The sequence below is a fragment of the Nerophis ophidion genome, linkage group LG12, assembly GCF_033978795.1.
Source record: "Nerophis ophidion isolate RoL-2023_Sa linkage group LG12, RoL_Noph_v1.0, whole genome shotgun sequence".
Classification (NCBI taxonomy): Eukaryota; Metazoa; Chordata; class Actinopteri; order Syngnathiformes; family Syngnathidae; genus Nerophis; species Nerophis ophidion.
Window position 1 is genome coordinate 30,165,751 of NC_084622.1, and position 17,541 is coordinate 30,183,291.

The 17,541-nt window shown below is 43.5% G+C and overlaps 1 protein-coding gene across 1 annotated transcript in view; it reads right to left on the reverse strand.

Moving 5' to 3' along the window:
- The window catches only part of cmip (c-Maf inducing protein), a 107,414-nt gene extending 97,912 nt beyond the window's left edge, over positions 1 to 9,502 (reverse strand). Inside the window, exon 1 of the mRNA XM_061917338.1 lies at positions 8,540 to 9,502. Coding sequence (XP_061773322.1) covers positions 8,540 to 8,860 — 321 coding nt within the window. The 5' untranslated portion in view covers positions 8,861 to 9,502. The remainder of the gene's footprint in view (positions 1 to 8,539) is intronic.
- Positions 9,503 to 17,541: the final 8,039 nt, after the last annotated feature.

A 17,541-nucleotide genomic window follows, 5' to 3' on the forward strand; every position in this document is an offset into this window, starting at 1 on the left:
TTAAATTACATTTTTCTGTAAGATTATATTTCTCTTCTTAGCTGTTTGCAATTCCACTATATCGTGGAATTTCAGTATCTTTGATTCAATAAATAAAGGGTTTGTATGTTCTCTATATCCAACATTATGTATTATTCTAACTGATCTTTTTTGTAACACTGTTAGTGAATGAAGTGTACTTTTGTAATTATTTCCCCATATTTCTACACAGTAACTCAGATATGGTAACACTAGTGAGCAGTAGAGAATATGAAGTGATTTTTTGTCTAGAACATACTTGGCTTTATTCATTATTGATGTATTTCTTTCTACTTTATGTTGTACATTTTTTACATGAGGTTTCCAGTTCAATTTATCATCAACCATTATACCTAGAAATTTGGTTTCATTTACTCTTTCAATTTCTATTCCGTCTATTTGTATTTGTGTTTTACGTTCTTTTCTACTGTTACCAAATAGCATTATTTTAATGATTCAATGATAGTCTGTTTTTGTCAAACCATTTTTTTAATTTGTTCATTTCTTCTGTTATTATTTGTATTATCTTCTGAGTGTTCTCTCCTGAAAAAAACACTGTTGTATCATCCGCAAATAATACTAACTGTAAATCTGTTGTAACCTTACAAATGTAATTTATATAGAGATTGAATAATTTAGGTCCTAGTATTGATCCCTGAGGTACACCACAGGAAATATTTAGCATTGTGGAAGTGTGTTCGCCTAGCTTCACGTATTGTTTCCTGTTCGTTAGATAACTTCTTATCCAATTTAAGACTAACCCTCTGATGCCATATCGTTCTAGTTTTTTTATTAAAATATTGTGATTAATTGTGTCAAATGCTTTAGTTAGATCCATAAACACTGCTGCCGCACTTGTTTTACTATCTATTGCATTGGTAATTTCTTCTGTGATTTCAATTAAAGCCATTGAAGTTGAAACATTAGCTCTGTATCCATATTGGTTCTCTTCGAGTATTCTATTTTTATTTATGAAACTCTCTAACCTGTTATTGAACAGTTTTTTGATGATTTTAGAAAATTGTGGAAGTAAAGAAACAGGTCTATAATTTGTAAATAGATGTTTATCTCCAGTCTTATAAATTGGTGCAACTTTAGCTATTTTCATTTTGTTTGGAAATGTACCTGTTTGAAATGATAGGTTACTAATATACATTAATGGTCCTGAGATCTCATCAATAACCTTTTTTATCGTATCCATATCAATTCCGTTACAATCAGTTGAAGTCTTTGATTTACATTTTTTCACAATTTTAACTATTTCCTCCTGTGTCACATTACTGAGGAACATGGAGTTGGGATTTTGCTCTATGGTATCATTACAGTCCTCAATTGAAACTGGGTCTGGAATCCTTTCTTCCAATTTTGGGCCAATATTTACAAAGTAGTTATTAAAGCTTTCAACTACTTCCTTTATGTTGTCATTATGTTTATTTCCGTCTAAGAAGTATTGGGGGTAATCCCTCTTAGTGCCATTTTTTATAATGCTATTGAGAATGCCCCATGTTGCTCTCATATTATTTTTGTTCCTGTCCAATAATTCACTGTAATATTATTTTCTACATGATCGTAGTATGTTTGTTAACTTGTTTTTATACTTTTTGTACTTAACTTCTGCCTCTGTAGTTCTTTGTACTATAAATTTTCTATATAGTGTATTCTTCTTCTTCTTAGCGTCTCTTTAATCCTGAGGAGGATAAGTCTTAAAATAAATGGATGTATATTTAGGGAGGCCCACCACAAATAAATGTGGTCCTCCCTATTGCAGGTAGGGTGTGTTACACTGTTGCACATGACTTGTGCTGATGAAGGTCCCTGTCAAAAACAATGTCACAGTTATCAACATGACACACCTCTTTCCCCTCAAACTGCATCAAACATACCAGAACAGTCATCCAGGATTGCTTTCTGACAAGAACAACCACACTGCCTGTAAAATACAACAGTGGTCCTCAACCACTGGTCCGGTGACCGGTAACAGTCTGTGACGCATTTGCTACGGGGCGGTACAGAAACATCCATCCATCCATCCATTTCTACCGCTTGTCCCACTCGGGACATTAAATAACTTATAAACTCACCACATTTTCTCAGACTTAAATTTCGTCTCTCCCACTAAACCAGACCTGGGCCAAATAAGGCCCGCAAGCCACATGCGGGTTAAGATTTTCAATCCGGCCCGCCGGACATTCTACATCTTTTTTTAGACCTTCAAGATCAAAGCTGTCGCCGCCATTATGCTGTGCAGTGCTGTTTTTAAATGACCTTAAGTCTTGAACTATGGAAAGTATTTCAATGGTTGAAAATCTGCGCTTTTGGGTGTTATAAGAGTTATTACGGTAATCTATGTCACAGCAACTCAGACCAGGAACTAAGCAGAGTGGGCGGGGTTTGTTTTCAGAGCAGCCAGCCCATGACGCATGTGTCAGAAACAGATTTGGAATCAGATTTTTACAAGATAATATATCATATTGTAGGTCTTTATTACACTTTGCATTCATATTTTGCGGTCTGTTACATTTGTGTTGTGTTTTGCTTGATTGTAAACGATACACAGGTATTAAGAAGCTGGTCTGAGAAGTAAAAGAGGTCTTCATCCATCCATCCATCCATCTTCTTCCGCTTATCCGAGGTAGGGTCGCGGGGGCAGCAGCCTTAGCAGGATGCCCAGACTTCCCTCTCCCCAGCCACTTCGTCTAGCTCTTCTCGGGGGATCCCGAGGCGTTCCCAGGCCAGCCAGGAGACATAGTCTTCCCAACGTGTCCTGGGTCTTCTCCGTGGTCTCCTACCGGTTGGACGTGCCCTAAACAACTCCCTAGGGAGGAGTATGGGTGGCATCCTGACCAGATGCATGAACCACCTCATCTGGCTCCTCTCGATGTGGAGGAGCAGCAGCTTTACTTCGTTCCTCCCAGATGGCAGAGCTTCTCACCCTATCTCTAAGGGAGAGCCCCGCCACCCGGTTGAGGAAACTCATTTCGGCCGATTGTACCCGTGATCTTATCCTTTTGGTCATGACCCAAAGCTCATGACCATAGGTGAGGATGGGAACGTAGATCGACCGGTTAATTGAGAGCTTTGCCTTACGGCTCAGCTCCTTCACCACAACGGATCGGTACAACGTCCGCATTACTGAAGACGCCGCACCGATCCGCCTGTCAATCTCACGATCGACTCTTTCCTCACTCGTGAACAAGACTCCTAGGTACTTGAACTCCTCCACTTGGGGCTGGGTCTCCTCCCCAACCCGGAGATGGCATTCCACCCTTTTCCTGGTGAGAACCATGGACTCGGACTTGGAGGTGCTGATTCTCATTCCGGTGGCTTCACACTTGGCTGCGAACCGATCCAGTGAGAGCTGAAGATCCCGGCCAGATGAAACCATCAGGACCACATCATCTGCAAAAAGCAGAGACCTAATCCCGCAGCCACCCAACCGGAACCCCTCAACGCGTTGACTGCGCCTAGAAATTCTGTCCATAAAGGTTATGAACATAATCGGTGACAAAGGACAGCCTTGGCGGAGTCCAATCCTCACTGAAAATGTGTTCGACTTACTGCCGGCAATGCGGACCAAGCTCTGGCACTGATCGTACAGGGAGCGGACCGCCACAATAAGACAGTCCGATACCCCATACTCTGAGCACTCCCCACAGGACTTCCCGAGGGACACGGTCGAATGCCTTCTCCAAGTCCACAAAGCACATGTAGACTGGTTGGGCAAACTCCCATGCAGCCTCAAAAACCCTGCCGAGAGTATAGGGCTGGTCCACAGTTCCACGACCAGGACGAAAACCACACTGTTCTTCCTGAATCCGAGGTTCGACTATCCGGCGTAGCCTCCTCTCCAGTACACCTGAATAAACTTTACCGGGAAGGCTGAGGAGTGTGATCCCACGATAGTTGGAACACACCCTCCGGCCCCCCTTCTTAAAGAGAGGAACCACCACCCCGGTCTGCCAATCCAGAGGTACCGCCCCCGATGTCCAAGCGATACTTCAGAGTCTTGTCAACCAAGACAGCCCCACAGCATCCAGAGCCTTAAGGAACTCCGGGCGCCTCACATCCACTCCTGGGGCCTTGCCACCGAGGAGCTTTTTAACTACCTCAGCAACCTCAGCCCCAGAAATAGGAGAGCCCACCAAAGATTCCCAAGGCACTGCTTCCTCATAGTAAGACGTGTTGGTGGGAGAGAGGAGGTCTTCGAAGTATTCGTTCCACCTATCTACAACATCCGCAGTTGAGGTCAGCAGAACACCATCCGCACCATACACGGTATTGATAGTGCACTGCTTCCCCCTCCTGAGGCGGCGGATGGTGGTCCAGATTTGCTTCGAAGCCGTCCGGAAGTCGTTTTACATGGCTTCCCCGAACTCCTCCCATGTCCAAGTTTTTGCCTCCGCCACCGCTGAAGCTGCACACCGCTTGGCCTGTCGGTACCTGTCCACTGCCTCCGGAGTCCTATGAGCCAAAAAAACCCGATAGGACTATTTCTTCAGCTTGACGGCATCCCTCACCGCTGGTGTCCACCAACGGGTTTTAGGATTACCGCCTCGACAGGCACCAACTGCCTTGCGGCCACAGCTCCAATAAGCCGCCCCGACAATAGAGGTGCAGAACATGGTCCACTCGGACTCAATGTCCAGCACCTCCCTCGTGACATGTTCAAAGTTCTTCCGGAAGTGGGAGTTGAAACTTTCTCTGACAGGAGACTCTGCCAGACGTTCCCAGCAGACCCTCACAATGCGTTTGGAACTGCCAGGTCGGTCCGGCATCGTTGTCGCAATTGTTGGATGTGACTTTAAACCATAACCAAGCATGCATCAATATAGCTCTCGTCTCAAAGTAGGTGTATTGTCACCACCTGTCATATCACACCCTGACTTATTTGTACTTTTTTGCTGTTTTCCTGTGTGTAGTGTTTTAGTTTTTGTCTTGCGCTCCTATTTTGGTGGCTTTTCGGTATTTTCCTGGAGTAGTTTCATGTCTTCCTTTGAGCGATATTTCCCGCATCTCAGTCAAACATTTTTCTGTTATCCTTCTTTGTGGTGACATTGTTGATTGTCATGTTCGGATGTACATTGTGGACGCCGTCTTTGCTCCACAGTAAGTCTTGGCTGTCGTCCAGCATTCTGTCTTTGTTTATTTTGTACCAATTCAGTTTTGTTTCCCATAGCCATCCCTACACTTCAATGTCTTTTTCAGGGGCCCCCACCTTATGTTTATTTTTGGTTTAAGCATTAGACACTGCCACCCGCTGTTTACGACATCTACAAAGCAATTAGCTACCGGCTGCCACCTACTGATATGGAAGAGTATTACAGCTCTAGACACCACCGACACTCAACAACAACACATAATTTGCAGATGAAAATTACTGGTTTGCAAAGAATATCTTTAACCCAAATTGTCCCATGGACTCCATGGGACAATGCACATTAATGGACATATACAATGTTAATGTGCCAGATTGTATCCACAGGCAAATTGTTCAAACTATTTTTTTTTTTGCTGGTTTATCTGCCACGGGTAGAAAGCCGGTCTGTGATAATAATGCATACATGAAACCAGTCCCTGGTGGAAAAAGGGTTTGGGGAACCCTGGAACAGTGTTTTTTAACCTTTTAGGAGCCAAGGCACATTTGAGTTGATTGACACAAAGAGAGGCACACCCCCACCAGAAAACATTAGAAATGTAAACTCTGTAGTTGATATTGACAGCAAAAAGTCATTGTTGGATATGAATTCAAACCATAACCAAGCATGCATCACAATAGCTCGTCTCAAAGTAAGTGTCACGACCTGTCACATCACGCCGTGACTTATTTGTAGTTTTTTGGTGTTTTCCTGTGTGTAGTGTATTAGTCCTTTTTCTACGCTCCTATTTTGGATGGCTTTCCCCCCTTTTTTTGGTATTTTCCTGTAGCAGTTTCATGATTTACTGTCAGCGATATTCCCTGTTTTGTTTTAGCAATCAAGACTATTTCAGTTGTTTTTATCCTTCTGTTTGGACATTGTTGATTGTCATGTCATGTGTGGATGTACTTTGTGGACACCGTCTTTGCTCCACATAAAGTCTTTGCTGTCGTCCGGCAGCATTCTGTCTTTGTTTATTTTGTACCTGTTCAGTTTTGTTTTCCATAGCCATCCCTAAACTTCAATGTCTTTTTCAGGGGCACCCACCTTTTGTTTATTTTTGGTTTAAGCATTAGACACCTTTTTACCTGAACACTGCCACCCGCTGTTTACAACATCTACAAAGCAATTAGCTACCGGCTGCCACCTACTGATATGGAAGAGTATTACAGCTGTAGACAGCACCGACCCTCAACAACAACACATAATTTGCAGATGAAAATTACAGGTTTGCAAAGAATGTCTTTAACCCAAATTGTCCCATAGACTCCATGGGACAATGCACATTAATGGACATATACAATTTTAATGTGCCAGATTGTATCCACAGGCAAATTGTTCAAACTATTTTTTTTTTGCTGGTTTATCTGCCACGGGTAGAAAGCCGGTCTGTGATAATAATGCATAAATTAAACCAGTCCCTGGTGGAAAAAGGGTTTGGGGAACCCTGGAACAGTGTTTTTTAACCTTTTAGGAGCCAAGGCACATTTGAGTTGATTGACAAAAAGAGAGGCACACCCCCACCAGAAAACATTAGAAATGTAAACTCTGTAGTTGATGTTGACAGAAAAAAGTCATTGTTGGATATGAATTCAAACCATAACCAAGCATGCATCACTATAGCTCGTCTCAAAGTAAGTGTCACGACCTGTCACATCACACCGTGACTTATTTGTAGTTTTTTGGTGTTTTCCTGTGTGTAGTGTATAAGTCCTTTTTCTACGCTCCTATTTTGGTGGCTTTTCCTCTTTTTTTGGTATTTTCCTGTAGCAGTTTCATGATTTGCTGTCAGCGATATTCCCTGTTTTGTTTTAGCAATCAAGACTATTTCAGTTGTTTTTATCCTTCTGTTTGGACATTGTTGATTGTCATGTCATGTGCGGATGTACTTTGTGGACACCGTCTTTGCTCCACATAAAGTCTTTGCTGTCGTCCAGCAGCATTCTGTCTTTGTTTATTTTGTACCTGTTCAGTTTTGTTTTCCATAGCCATCCCTAAACTTCAATGTCTTTTTCAGGGGCACCCACCTTTTGTTTATTTTTGGTTTAAGCATTAGACACCTTTTTACCTGAACGCTGCCACCCGCTGTTTACGACATCTACAAAGCAATTAGCTACCGGCTGCCACCTACTGATATGGAAGAGTATTACAGCTCTAGACAGCGACGATACTCAACAACAACACATAATTTGCAGATGAAAATTACTGGTTTGCAAAGAATATCTTTAACCCAAATTGTCCCATGGACTCCATGGGACAATGCACATTAATGGACATATACAATGTTAATGTGCCAGATTGTATCCACAGGCAAATTGTTCAAACAATTTTTTTTTTTTTGCTAGTTTATCTGCCACTGGTAGAAAGCCGGTCTGTGATAATAATGCATACATTAAACCAGTCCCTGGTGGAAAAAGGGTTTGGGGAACCCTGGAACAGTGTTTTTTAACCTTTTTGGAGCCAAGGCACATTTGAGTTGATTGACAAAAAGAAAGGCACACCCCCACCAGAAAACATTAGAAATGTAAACTCTGTAGTTGATATTGACAGCAAAAAGTCATTGTTGGATATGAATTCAAACCATAACCAAGCATGCATCACTATAGCTCGTCTCAAAGTAAGTGTCACGACCTGTCACATCACGCCGTGACTTATTTGTAGTTTTTTGGTGTTTTCCTGTGTGTAGTGTATTAGTCCTTTTTCTACGCTCCTATTTTGGTGGCTTTTCCTCTTTTTTTGGTATTTTCCTGTAGCAGTTTCATGATTTACTTTCAGCGCTATTCCCTGCTTTGTTTTAGCAATCAAGACTATTTCAGTTGTTTTTATCCTTCTGTTTGAACATTGTTGATTGTCATGTCATGTGCGGATGTACTTTGTGGACACCGTCTTTGCTCCACATAAAGTCTTTGCTGTCGTCCAGCATTCTGTCTTTGTTTATTTTGTACCTGTTCAGTTTTGTTTTCCATAGCCATCCCTAAACTTCAATGTCTTTTTCAGGGGCACCCACCTTTTGTTTATTTTTGGTTTAGGCATTAGACACCTTTTTACCTGAACACTGCCACCCGCTGTTTATGACATCTACAAAGCAATTAGCTACCGGCTGCCACCTACTGATATGGAAGAGTATTACAGCTCTAGACAGCACCGACACTCAACAACAACACATAATTTGCAGATGAAAATGACTGGTTTGCAAAAACATCTTCAACCCAAATGCTAATTTGTCATGCTCATTTGTTTGGCTGTTTTATCTGCCACAGGTAGAAAGTGGGTCTGTGAAAATAATGCATACATTAAATCCCTGGTGGGAAAGGGGTTTGGGGAACCCTGGAATACAAGACTCAGCCTATTATAAAAAGAGAAAGAAAACATAAAAAGCTTCTCACGGTGGCCGAGGTCAGGCTGCTGTCCGTGAGCGTGAGGTGATGCGGCTCCCATCTCCGCAAGAACTTGGAGGTGAGGATCTTGCTGAGGAAGGTGCGTGGGTGTTTGACCACGCACACCTGGATGTCCCCTTCGTGGAGCAGCTTGTAGCGCATCCCGCTGCTGCTGCAGTGCTGCTGCAGGCTGCGCTTACACGGCCCCGCGCCCACTTTGGCGTTGTTGTTGCCCTCCGACATGTCCCCCAGTAGAGGCTTGCTCTCCTCGCATTGATAAAACTGGTTGTTGTGCAGTTCGTTGCCTCCCCCGGTGCTGTTGAAATCCATGTTTTAGTAATCCCACCGCGGTCCTAAACGAGGAGGGGAGGCCGACATGTACAGTGGGCGCAGATGTAGCAAAATGAACGATGTCTATTGTGGAGCTGGAGCTGGGGGAGGGGGTGTCTACCTACCGAGTGGTGCTAGAACCCGACTAATTACTGGAGACGAGGCCGCTCAAGGAGCCTTCGAGTAGTTTTATGGCAGGATATCCACACGGGGAGCCTTTTTTACGATACACTGTAAACAATCCGCCATTTTGCTCCATGAATCGAGTCTCTTCTTGCCAAAAAGGAGCGACTTCAGTACGTTAGCGCCATGGCCTTATTATCCATTCCCTCCGCCGCCTCGGTGCCAAAACGAATAAATCCACCGCCAGAAAGACGCGAGGAGTAGGACGAAGAGGAAAGAAAGATCCAATTGCGGCTTGTCTCGCTTCCTCTGTCGGGTTTTGTGCTCATTACAGGCTCACTGGCTCGGTTTCCTTTTATTCCGCCTCCCTCCCCTATCTTGCTGTAAAGGAGCCAGCTCTCTCCGGCAGCGCCGCGCCGATTGGCCGCCGCTGGTTCATGTGATACCGGACTGACGTCAATGGGGAGGCGAGCGGATGAGCCTTGTGTCTTTTTGAGCTTGACGGTCTGCCTGCTGAAGGCTGCACACTAGCACACTCCCTCCTCCTCCACGGAACATCTCCCAGCGCGGAGATAAGCGGAGGAGGGCCGCCACTCCACCAATTGTCACGCTTCTAGTGACCATCATGCAAACCAACATTGTTCATATATGTACAGGATGGCGAACAGTGATTTTTATTTGATTTAAAAAAGTGGTCAACTAACCTCTTTAGAAGGTAAGAAGTAAACAGTAAATCAATAAATGTTATCATTATCCATCCATCCAGCTTCTTCCGCTTATCCGAGGACGGGTCGCGGGGGCAGCAGCCTAAGTAGGGAAGCCCAGACTTTCCTCTCCCCAGCCACTTCATCCAGCTCTTCCCGGGGGATCCCAAGGTGTTCCCAGGCTAGCCGGGAGACATAGTCTTTCCAACGTGTCCTGGGTCTTCCCAGTACAGTACTAATGGTACTGTTGGACGTGCCCTAAACACCCCCCTAGGGCAGTGGTTCTCAACCTTTTTTCAGTGATGTACCCCCTGTGAACATTGTTTTAATTCAAGTACCCCCCTAATCAGAGCAAAGCATTTTTGGTTGAAAAAAAGAGATAAGTGGAGGAGTTCAAGTACCTAGGAGTCTTGTTCACGAGTGGGGGAAGAGTGGATCGTGAGATCGACAGGCGAATCGGTGCGGCGTCTTCAGTAATGCGGACGTTGTATCGATCCGTTGTGGTGAAGAAGGAGCTGAGCCGGAAGGCAAAGCTCTCAATTTACCGGTCGATCTACGTTCCCATCCTCACCTATGGTCATGAGCTTTGGGTCATGACCGAAAGGATAAGATCACGGGTACAAGCGGCCGAAATGAGTTTCCTCCGCCGTGTCGCGGGGCTCTCCCTTAGAGATAGGGTGAGAAGCTCTGCCATCCGGGAGGAGCTCAACGTAAATCCGCTGCTCCTCCACATCGAGAGGAGCCAGATGAGGTGGTTCGGGCATCTGGTCAGGATGCCACCCGAACGCCTCCCTAGGGATGTGTTTAGGGCACGTCCAGCTGGTAGGAGGCCACGGGGAAGACCCAGGACACGTTGGGAAGACTACGTCTCCCGGCTGGCCTGGGAACGCCTCGGGATCCCCCGGGAAGAGCTTGACGAAGTGGCTGGAGATAGGAAAGTCTGGGCTTCCCTGCTTAGGCTGCTGCCCCCGCGACCCGACCTCGGATAAGCGGAAGGTGATGGATGGATGGAAAAAGAGATAAATGAAATAAACCTTATGTCATCAGTTTCTGATTTATTAAATTGTACAGCAGTGCAAAATATTGCTCATTTTGTAGTGGTCTTTCCTGAAAGATTTGGAAAAAAAGATATAAACATAACTAAAAACTTGTTGAAAAATAAACAAGTGATTCAATTATAAATAAAGATTTCTACACAGAGTAAACATAAAGTGCCCTCTTTGGGGATTGTAATAGAGATCCATCTGGATTCATGAACTTAATTTTAAACATTTCTTCACAAAAAAATAAATATTTAACATCAATATTTATGGAACATGTCCACAAAAAAACTAGCTGTCAACACTGAATATTCCATTGTTGCATTTCTTTTCACAGTTTATGAACTTATATTCAAATTTTGTTGAAGTATTATTCAATAAATATATTTATAAAGGATTTTTGAATTTTTGCTATTTTTAGAATATTTTTTTCAAAATCTCACGTATCCCTTGGCATACCCCCATTTGAGAACCACTGCCCCAGGGAGCCGTTCGGGTGGCATCCTGACCAGATGCCCGAACCACCTCATCTGGCTGTATCCATTTTCCTGCCGCTTATTCCCACTAGTACCTATCTCAGCTACAATCGGGCAGAACCAACATTAAGTATTGTCTTAACTTAGATCAGTTTAGTTCATTATTTCTTCTGTCAGTGGTCAACAAAATAAACAGTTTTACAAAAACAAACACATGTACATCCATAAATTGAAAATGTTGCAGACCGAAAAGGGTTTAGGCTGAAGTTGAACACTTATTGTGCCTAACCCTATAAACAAGGGGTGTCAAACGTACGGCCCGCGGGCCGGCTCAGGCCCGCGAATAAGTTTTATCCGGCCCGCGGGATGAGTTTGCTAAGTATAAAAATTAACCTAAAATTTTTGAATGAAAGAAATAGCTCTTCTACATGTGTCTACTGGATGTTGCAATAGCAATTATTTGTATCTCTGGATGATGGTACATATGTAAAATAAATAAATCACAGGGTGTTGGTGCACCAGTCGAGGAAAATTATCAAACTACATACATGGCATACTGTAATTTGATTTTGATATTTTTTTATCTTGATAGATTGAAAATGATCACCATTGAGTTGACTGAAGAACATTATCACATCATTCATTCAGAAAATACAAATAATGATGAATAAAGATAAATATTATTAACCGCGACATGTAAGTGTAGAAGAACAACGACATTATGATTTGTACATTTTCAGAATGTGCTTCTTCTATTTTTAAACACAGAAAACAATCTGAAGGTGTCTTTATTTTTAAGTTATCGTGGAGGGATTTTACCAGTCCAGCCCACTTGGAAGTAGATTTTTCTCCATGTGGCCCCCCATCTAAAATGAGTTTGACACCCCTGCTATATAAACAATGTCAAATACAAGATGAGCTTCCAGAAATTATAAAATTTCCTTTCCATCCATCCATCCATTTTCTACCGCTTATTCCCGTTTGGGGTGGCGGGGGGCGCTGGTTCCTATCTCAGCTACCATCAGGCGGAAGGCGGATTAGGATTACACCCTGGACAAGTTGCCACCTCATCGCAGGGCCAACACAGATAGATAGACAACATTCGCCCTCACATTCACACACTAGGGCCAATTTTTTTTTTTGTGTTGCTAATCAACCATTTCCCAGGTGCATGTTTTTGGAAGTGGGAGGAAGCCGGAGTACCCGGAGGGAACCCACGCATTCACAGGGAGGACATGCAAACTCCACACAGAAAGATCCCGAGCCTGGGATTGAACGCTGACTACTCAGGACCTTCGTATTGTGAGGCACCCCTTTTTTCACCATGAAGCCCTGATTAAAGTTAAAGTTAAAGTACCAAGGATTGTCACACACATACTAGATGTGGCGAAATTATCCTCTGCATTTGACCCATCACCCTTGATCACCCCCTGGGAGGTGAGGGGAGCAGTGGGCAGCAGCGGTGCCGCGCCCGGGAATCTCTTTTGGTGATTTAACCCCCAATTCCAACCCTTGATGCTGAGTGTCAAGCAGGGAGGAATGAGTCCCATTTTAATAGTCTTTGGTATGATTCGGCTGGGGTTTGAACTCACAACCTACCAATCTCAGGGCGGACATTCTAACCACTAGGCCACTGAGTAGGATAGGTTAGGCCTAATCTAGCCCCTTTTGTTTTTATTATTATTATTATTATTATTCTTGAGTCATGACATCGTGGAAGTCATTTCTTTCAGGGGTTGGGAAAGACATGTCTCCGGCACATTTTCAAAGAGCAGTTTTTGTCTCCTGGTCATTTTTACATTCAAAAATATTGTTACACTATTGAAATGGAGACAGGTCAAACACTAGCGCCAGGTGGAAAATGGCCCCTCAGGCCATCACTGGTCCCTCTTGACAGGCAAGCTACTTATCAAATGAACAAGTCGAGGTGGTCTATCTCACAATTAAGGATGTCCGATAATGGCTTTTTTGCCGATATCCCGATATTGTCCAACTCTTAATTACCGATACCGATATCAACCGATACTGATATATATAATTAACACATTCTTATGCCTGATTTTGTTGTGAAGCCCCGCTGGATGCACTAAACAATGTAAAAGGTTTTCCAAAATAAATCAACTCAACTTATAGAAAAAAAATCCATTATTTATTATTGAAGACACAAAGTGCATACTTTTTTTTTAACATGCCTCAAAACAGCAGCTTGGAATTTGGGATATGCTATCACTGAGAGAGCATGAGGAGGTTGAGGTGGGCGGGGTTGGCGGGTGGTAGACGATAGCGTTGGTGTTTATTAGTTCCCATCCATCCATTTTCTACCGCTTATTCCCTTTCGGGGTCGCGGGGGGCGCTGGCGCCTATCTCAGCTACAATCGGGCGGAAGGCGGGGTACACCCTGGACAAGTCGCCACTTCATCGCAGGGCCAACACAGATAGACAGACAACACTCACACTCACATTCACACACTAGGGCCAATTTAGTGTTGCCAATCAACCTATCCCCAGGTGCGTCCCGGAAAATTAGTGCTGCGAGGGGTTCTGGGTATTTGTTCTGTTATATGTTATATGTTGTGTTGCGGTGCGGATGTTCTCCCGAAATGTGTTTGTCATTCTTGTTTGGTGTGTGGCGCATATTTGTAACAGTGTTAAAGTTGTTTATACGGCCACCCTCAGTGTGACCTATATGGCTGTTGAGCAATCATGCCTTTCACTTGTGTGTGTGAATAGCCGTGGGTATTATGTGACTGGGCCGACACGCAAAGGCAGTGCCATTAAGGTTAATTAGTGCTCTGTACTTCCCTCTATGTCCGTTACACAGTGGCGTTTTAAAAAGACATACGTTTTACTTTTTAAAACCGAAACTGATAATTTCCGATATTACATTTTAAAGCATTTATCGGCCATTAATCCGATAGTATCGGACATCTCTACTCACAATGTATATATTGTGAGAGCAGAGAGGCAATGGGTCCCATTTTTTGAAGAGTTTAGTGTGACTCGGTCGAGGTTTGAACTCACAAACTACTGATCTCAGGGCGGACAATCTAACCACAAGGCCACTGAGCTAGTTTGCTGTGAGGCATATCAAGATGCTGATTAAGCAACATGAAAATTGCAGAGGTGTGCCTTGGGCTGCCCACAATAAAAGTTCACTTTGACATGTGCAGTTTTGCTTTAAAGGTGGTCTTGGTGGAGAACAGCAGTCAGTATCTGGTGCAACCACCATTTGCCTCACACAGTGCAACACACCTCCTTCGCATAGAGTTAATCAAGTTGTTGATTGTGGTCTGTGGAATGTTGGTCCACTCCTCTTTAATGACTGTGCAAAGTTGCTGGATATTGGCAATAACTGGAACACGTTGTCGTAAACGACAATCCTCAGGACCCCAAACATGCTGAATGGATGACATGTCCAGTGAGTATGCTGGCCATGCAAGAACTGGGATGTTTTCATCTTGCAGGAATTGTGTACAGATCCTTACAACATGGGGCCGTGCATTGTCATGCTGCAAAATGAAGTGATGGTCTCGGGTGAATGGCACAACAATGGTCCTCAGTATCTCATTACAGTGCATTCAAAATAACATCAATAAAATGTACTTGCATTTGTTGTCCATAACATATTCTTGCCCATACCGCAACCACATCCCCGCCATGGGCCCCTCTATTCACAATGTTGACATCAGCAAACCGCTCTCCCACACAACGTCACACACTATGTCTGCCATCTGCCCTGACCTGTGAAAACCAGGATTCGTCCATGAAGAGAACACCTCTCCAACGTGAAGGATGTCAGTATATTTTGTGGGTTCTTCCGAGGATGTCGTAGTCGTAATGGTTCTACAGTCCTTTGAGACATTTGTGATTTAGGGCTATATAAATAAACATTGATTCATTGATTGATTGAAATGTGAGCATTTGCCCACTCAAGTGGGTTACGACGACTAACTGCAGTCTGGTCGACACCCTTACCATGAATTGATTAACGTGGACCCCGACTTAAACAAGTTGAAAAACTTATTCGGGTGTTACCATTTAGTGGTCAATTGTACGGAATATGTACTGAACTGCGCAATCTACTAATAAAAGTATCAATCAATCAATCAAAACCCCGATGAGGACGACAAGCATGCGGATGAGCTTCTAAAAAACGGTTTCTCAGTTTGTGCAGAAATTCATTGGTTATGAAAACCAATGGTCACAGCAGCTCTCTGGGTGGCTGGTCTCAGACGATCACAGAGGTTCACCGGTTTGATGTGGAGGTCTTGGGCTAGTGTGATTACCCGTGATCTACGGTTGTTAGGATGTACTGCCAAAATCTATGCAACGCCTTTGGATATGGCTTATGGTAGAGAAATGAACATTCATTTCACGGACAACAACTCTGCTGGACATTTCTGCAGTCAGCATGCCAACTGCATGCTCCCTCAAAACTTGCGACATCTGTGGCATTGTGCTGTTTGACAAAACTGCACATTTCAAAGTGGACTTTTATTGTGGGCAGCCTAAGGCACACCTGTGAATAATCATGCTCTTTAATCAATATATTGATATGCCTCACTTGTGAGGTGGGATGGATTATTTGGGCAACCAAGAAATGCACACTAATATAGATTTATTTAGACGGATTTGTGAATAATATTTGAGAGGAATAGGTAGTTTGTGTTTATATATATATATATATATATATATATATATATATATATATATATATATATACACACACACACACACATACCCCCATGCTTCACAGTAGGTTTGGTGTTCTTGGGATGCAACTCAGTATTCTTCTTCCTCCAAACACGACGAGTTGAGTTTTTACCAAAATGGATACATGGATGATACAGCAGAGGATTGGGAGAATGACATATGGTCAGATGAAACCAAAATAAAACTTTTTGGTATTAACTCAACTCGTCGTGTTTGGAGGAAGAAGAATACTGAGTTGCATCCCAAGAACGCCAGACCTACTGTGAAGCATGGGGGTGAAAACATCATGCTTTGGGGCTGTTTTTCTGCTAAGGGGACAGGACGATTGATCCGTGTTAAGGAAAGAATGAATGGGGCCATGTATCGTGAGATTTTGAGCCAAAACCTCCTTCCATCAGTGAGAGCTTTGAATGGTTGACCAAATACTTATTTCCCACCATAATTTACAAATAAATTCTTTCAAATTCCTACAGTGTGAATTCCTGGATTTTTTTCTTTACATTCTGTCTCTCACAGTTGAAGTGTACCTATGATGAAAATTACAGACCTCTGTAATCATTTTAAGTGGGAGAACTTGCACAATCGGTGGCTGACTAAATACTTTTTTGCCCCACTGTACGTACATACCAGCGGCAAATGCTGGTCTCTCAATTTCGGCCTACATCATAAAATGTGTTGGTTTATTTATACGTAAATTCTACCCTCCGTTCTTTTTAAAGAAAGTGATCTGTGACCCTGTCGTTCCAAGAAGGCGTCTTTTCCAGGCATTTGACAAGTTTCCTCTCAATGGCCAGCAGAGCTAGGCTGTTTAAACGGCCTTAGCCCATGGTGTTGTGGGTGTAAGAATTCCATCCAATCATCTATCCATCCATTTTCGACCGATTGTAACCTTTCGGCGTCGCGGGCGGTGCTCGAGCCTATCTCAGCTGCTTTCGGGCGGAAGGCGGTGTACACCCTAGACAAGTCGCCACTTCATCACAGGGCCACCACAGATAGACAGACAACATTCACACTCACATTCACACACTAAGGCCAACTTAGTGTTGCCAATTAACCTATCTCCAGGTGAATGCTTTTGGATTGAGCCGCTTACAATCAATCAATCAATCAATCAATCAATGTTTATTTATATAGCCCTAAATCACAAGTGTCGCAAAGGGCTGCACAAGCCACTATGACATCCTCGGCTCAAATCCCACATCAGGGCAAGAAAAAACTCAACCCAATGGGATGACAATGAGAAGAAACCTTAGATGGGGCCGCATATGTGGGGACGCCCATGGGCGACCGGTGCAATGGACGTCGAGTGGATCTAGCATAATATTGTGAGAGTCTAGTCCATAGTGGATATAACATAATAGTGAGACTCCAGTCCAAAGTGGGACCAGCAGGAGATATTCTTGAGCGGAGACAGGTCAGAAGAACAGATACGTCCCCAACTGATGCACATATGATTGGTCCAACCTGGGTCCTGACTTTGGACAGCTAGCGATTCATCTGTGGTCACCAAATCTGTGCACCCCCCACCCCACAAAGAAGAGGGGGGCAGGGCAGAAAAGAAACGGCAGATGAACTGGTCTAAAAAGGGAGGTCTGTTTAAAGGCTAGCGTATACAAATGAGTTTT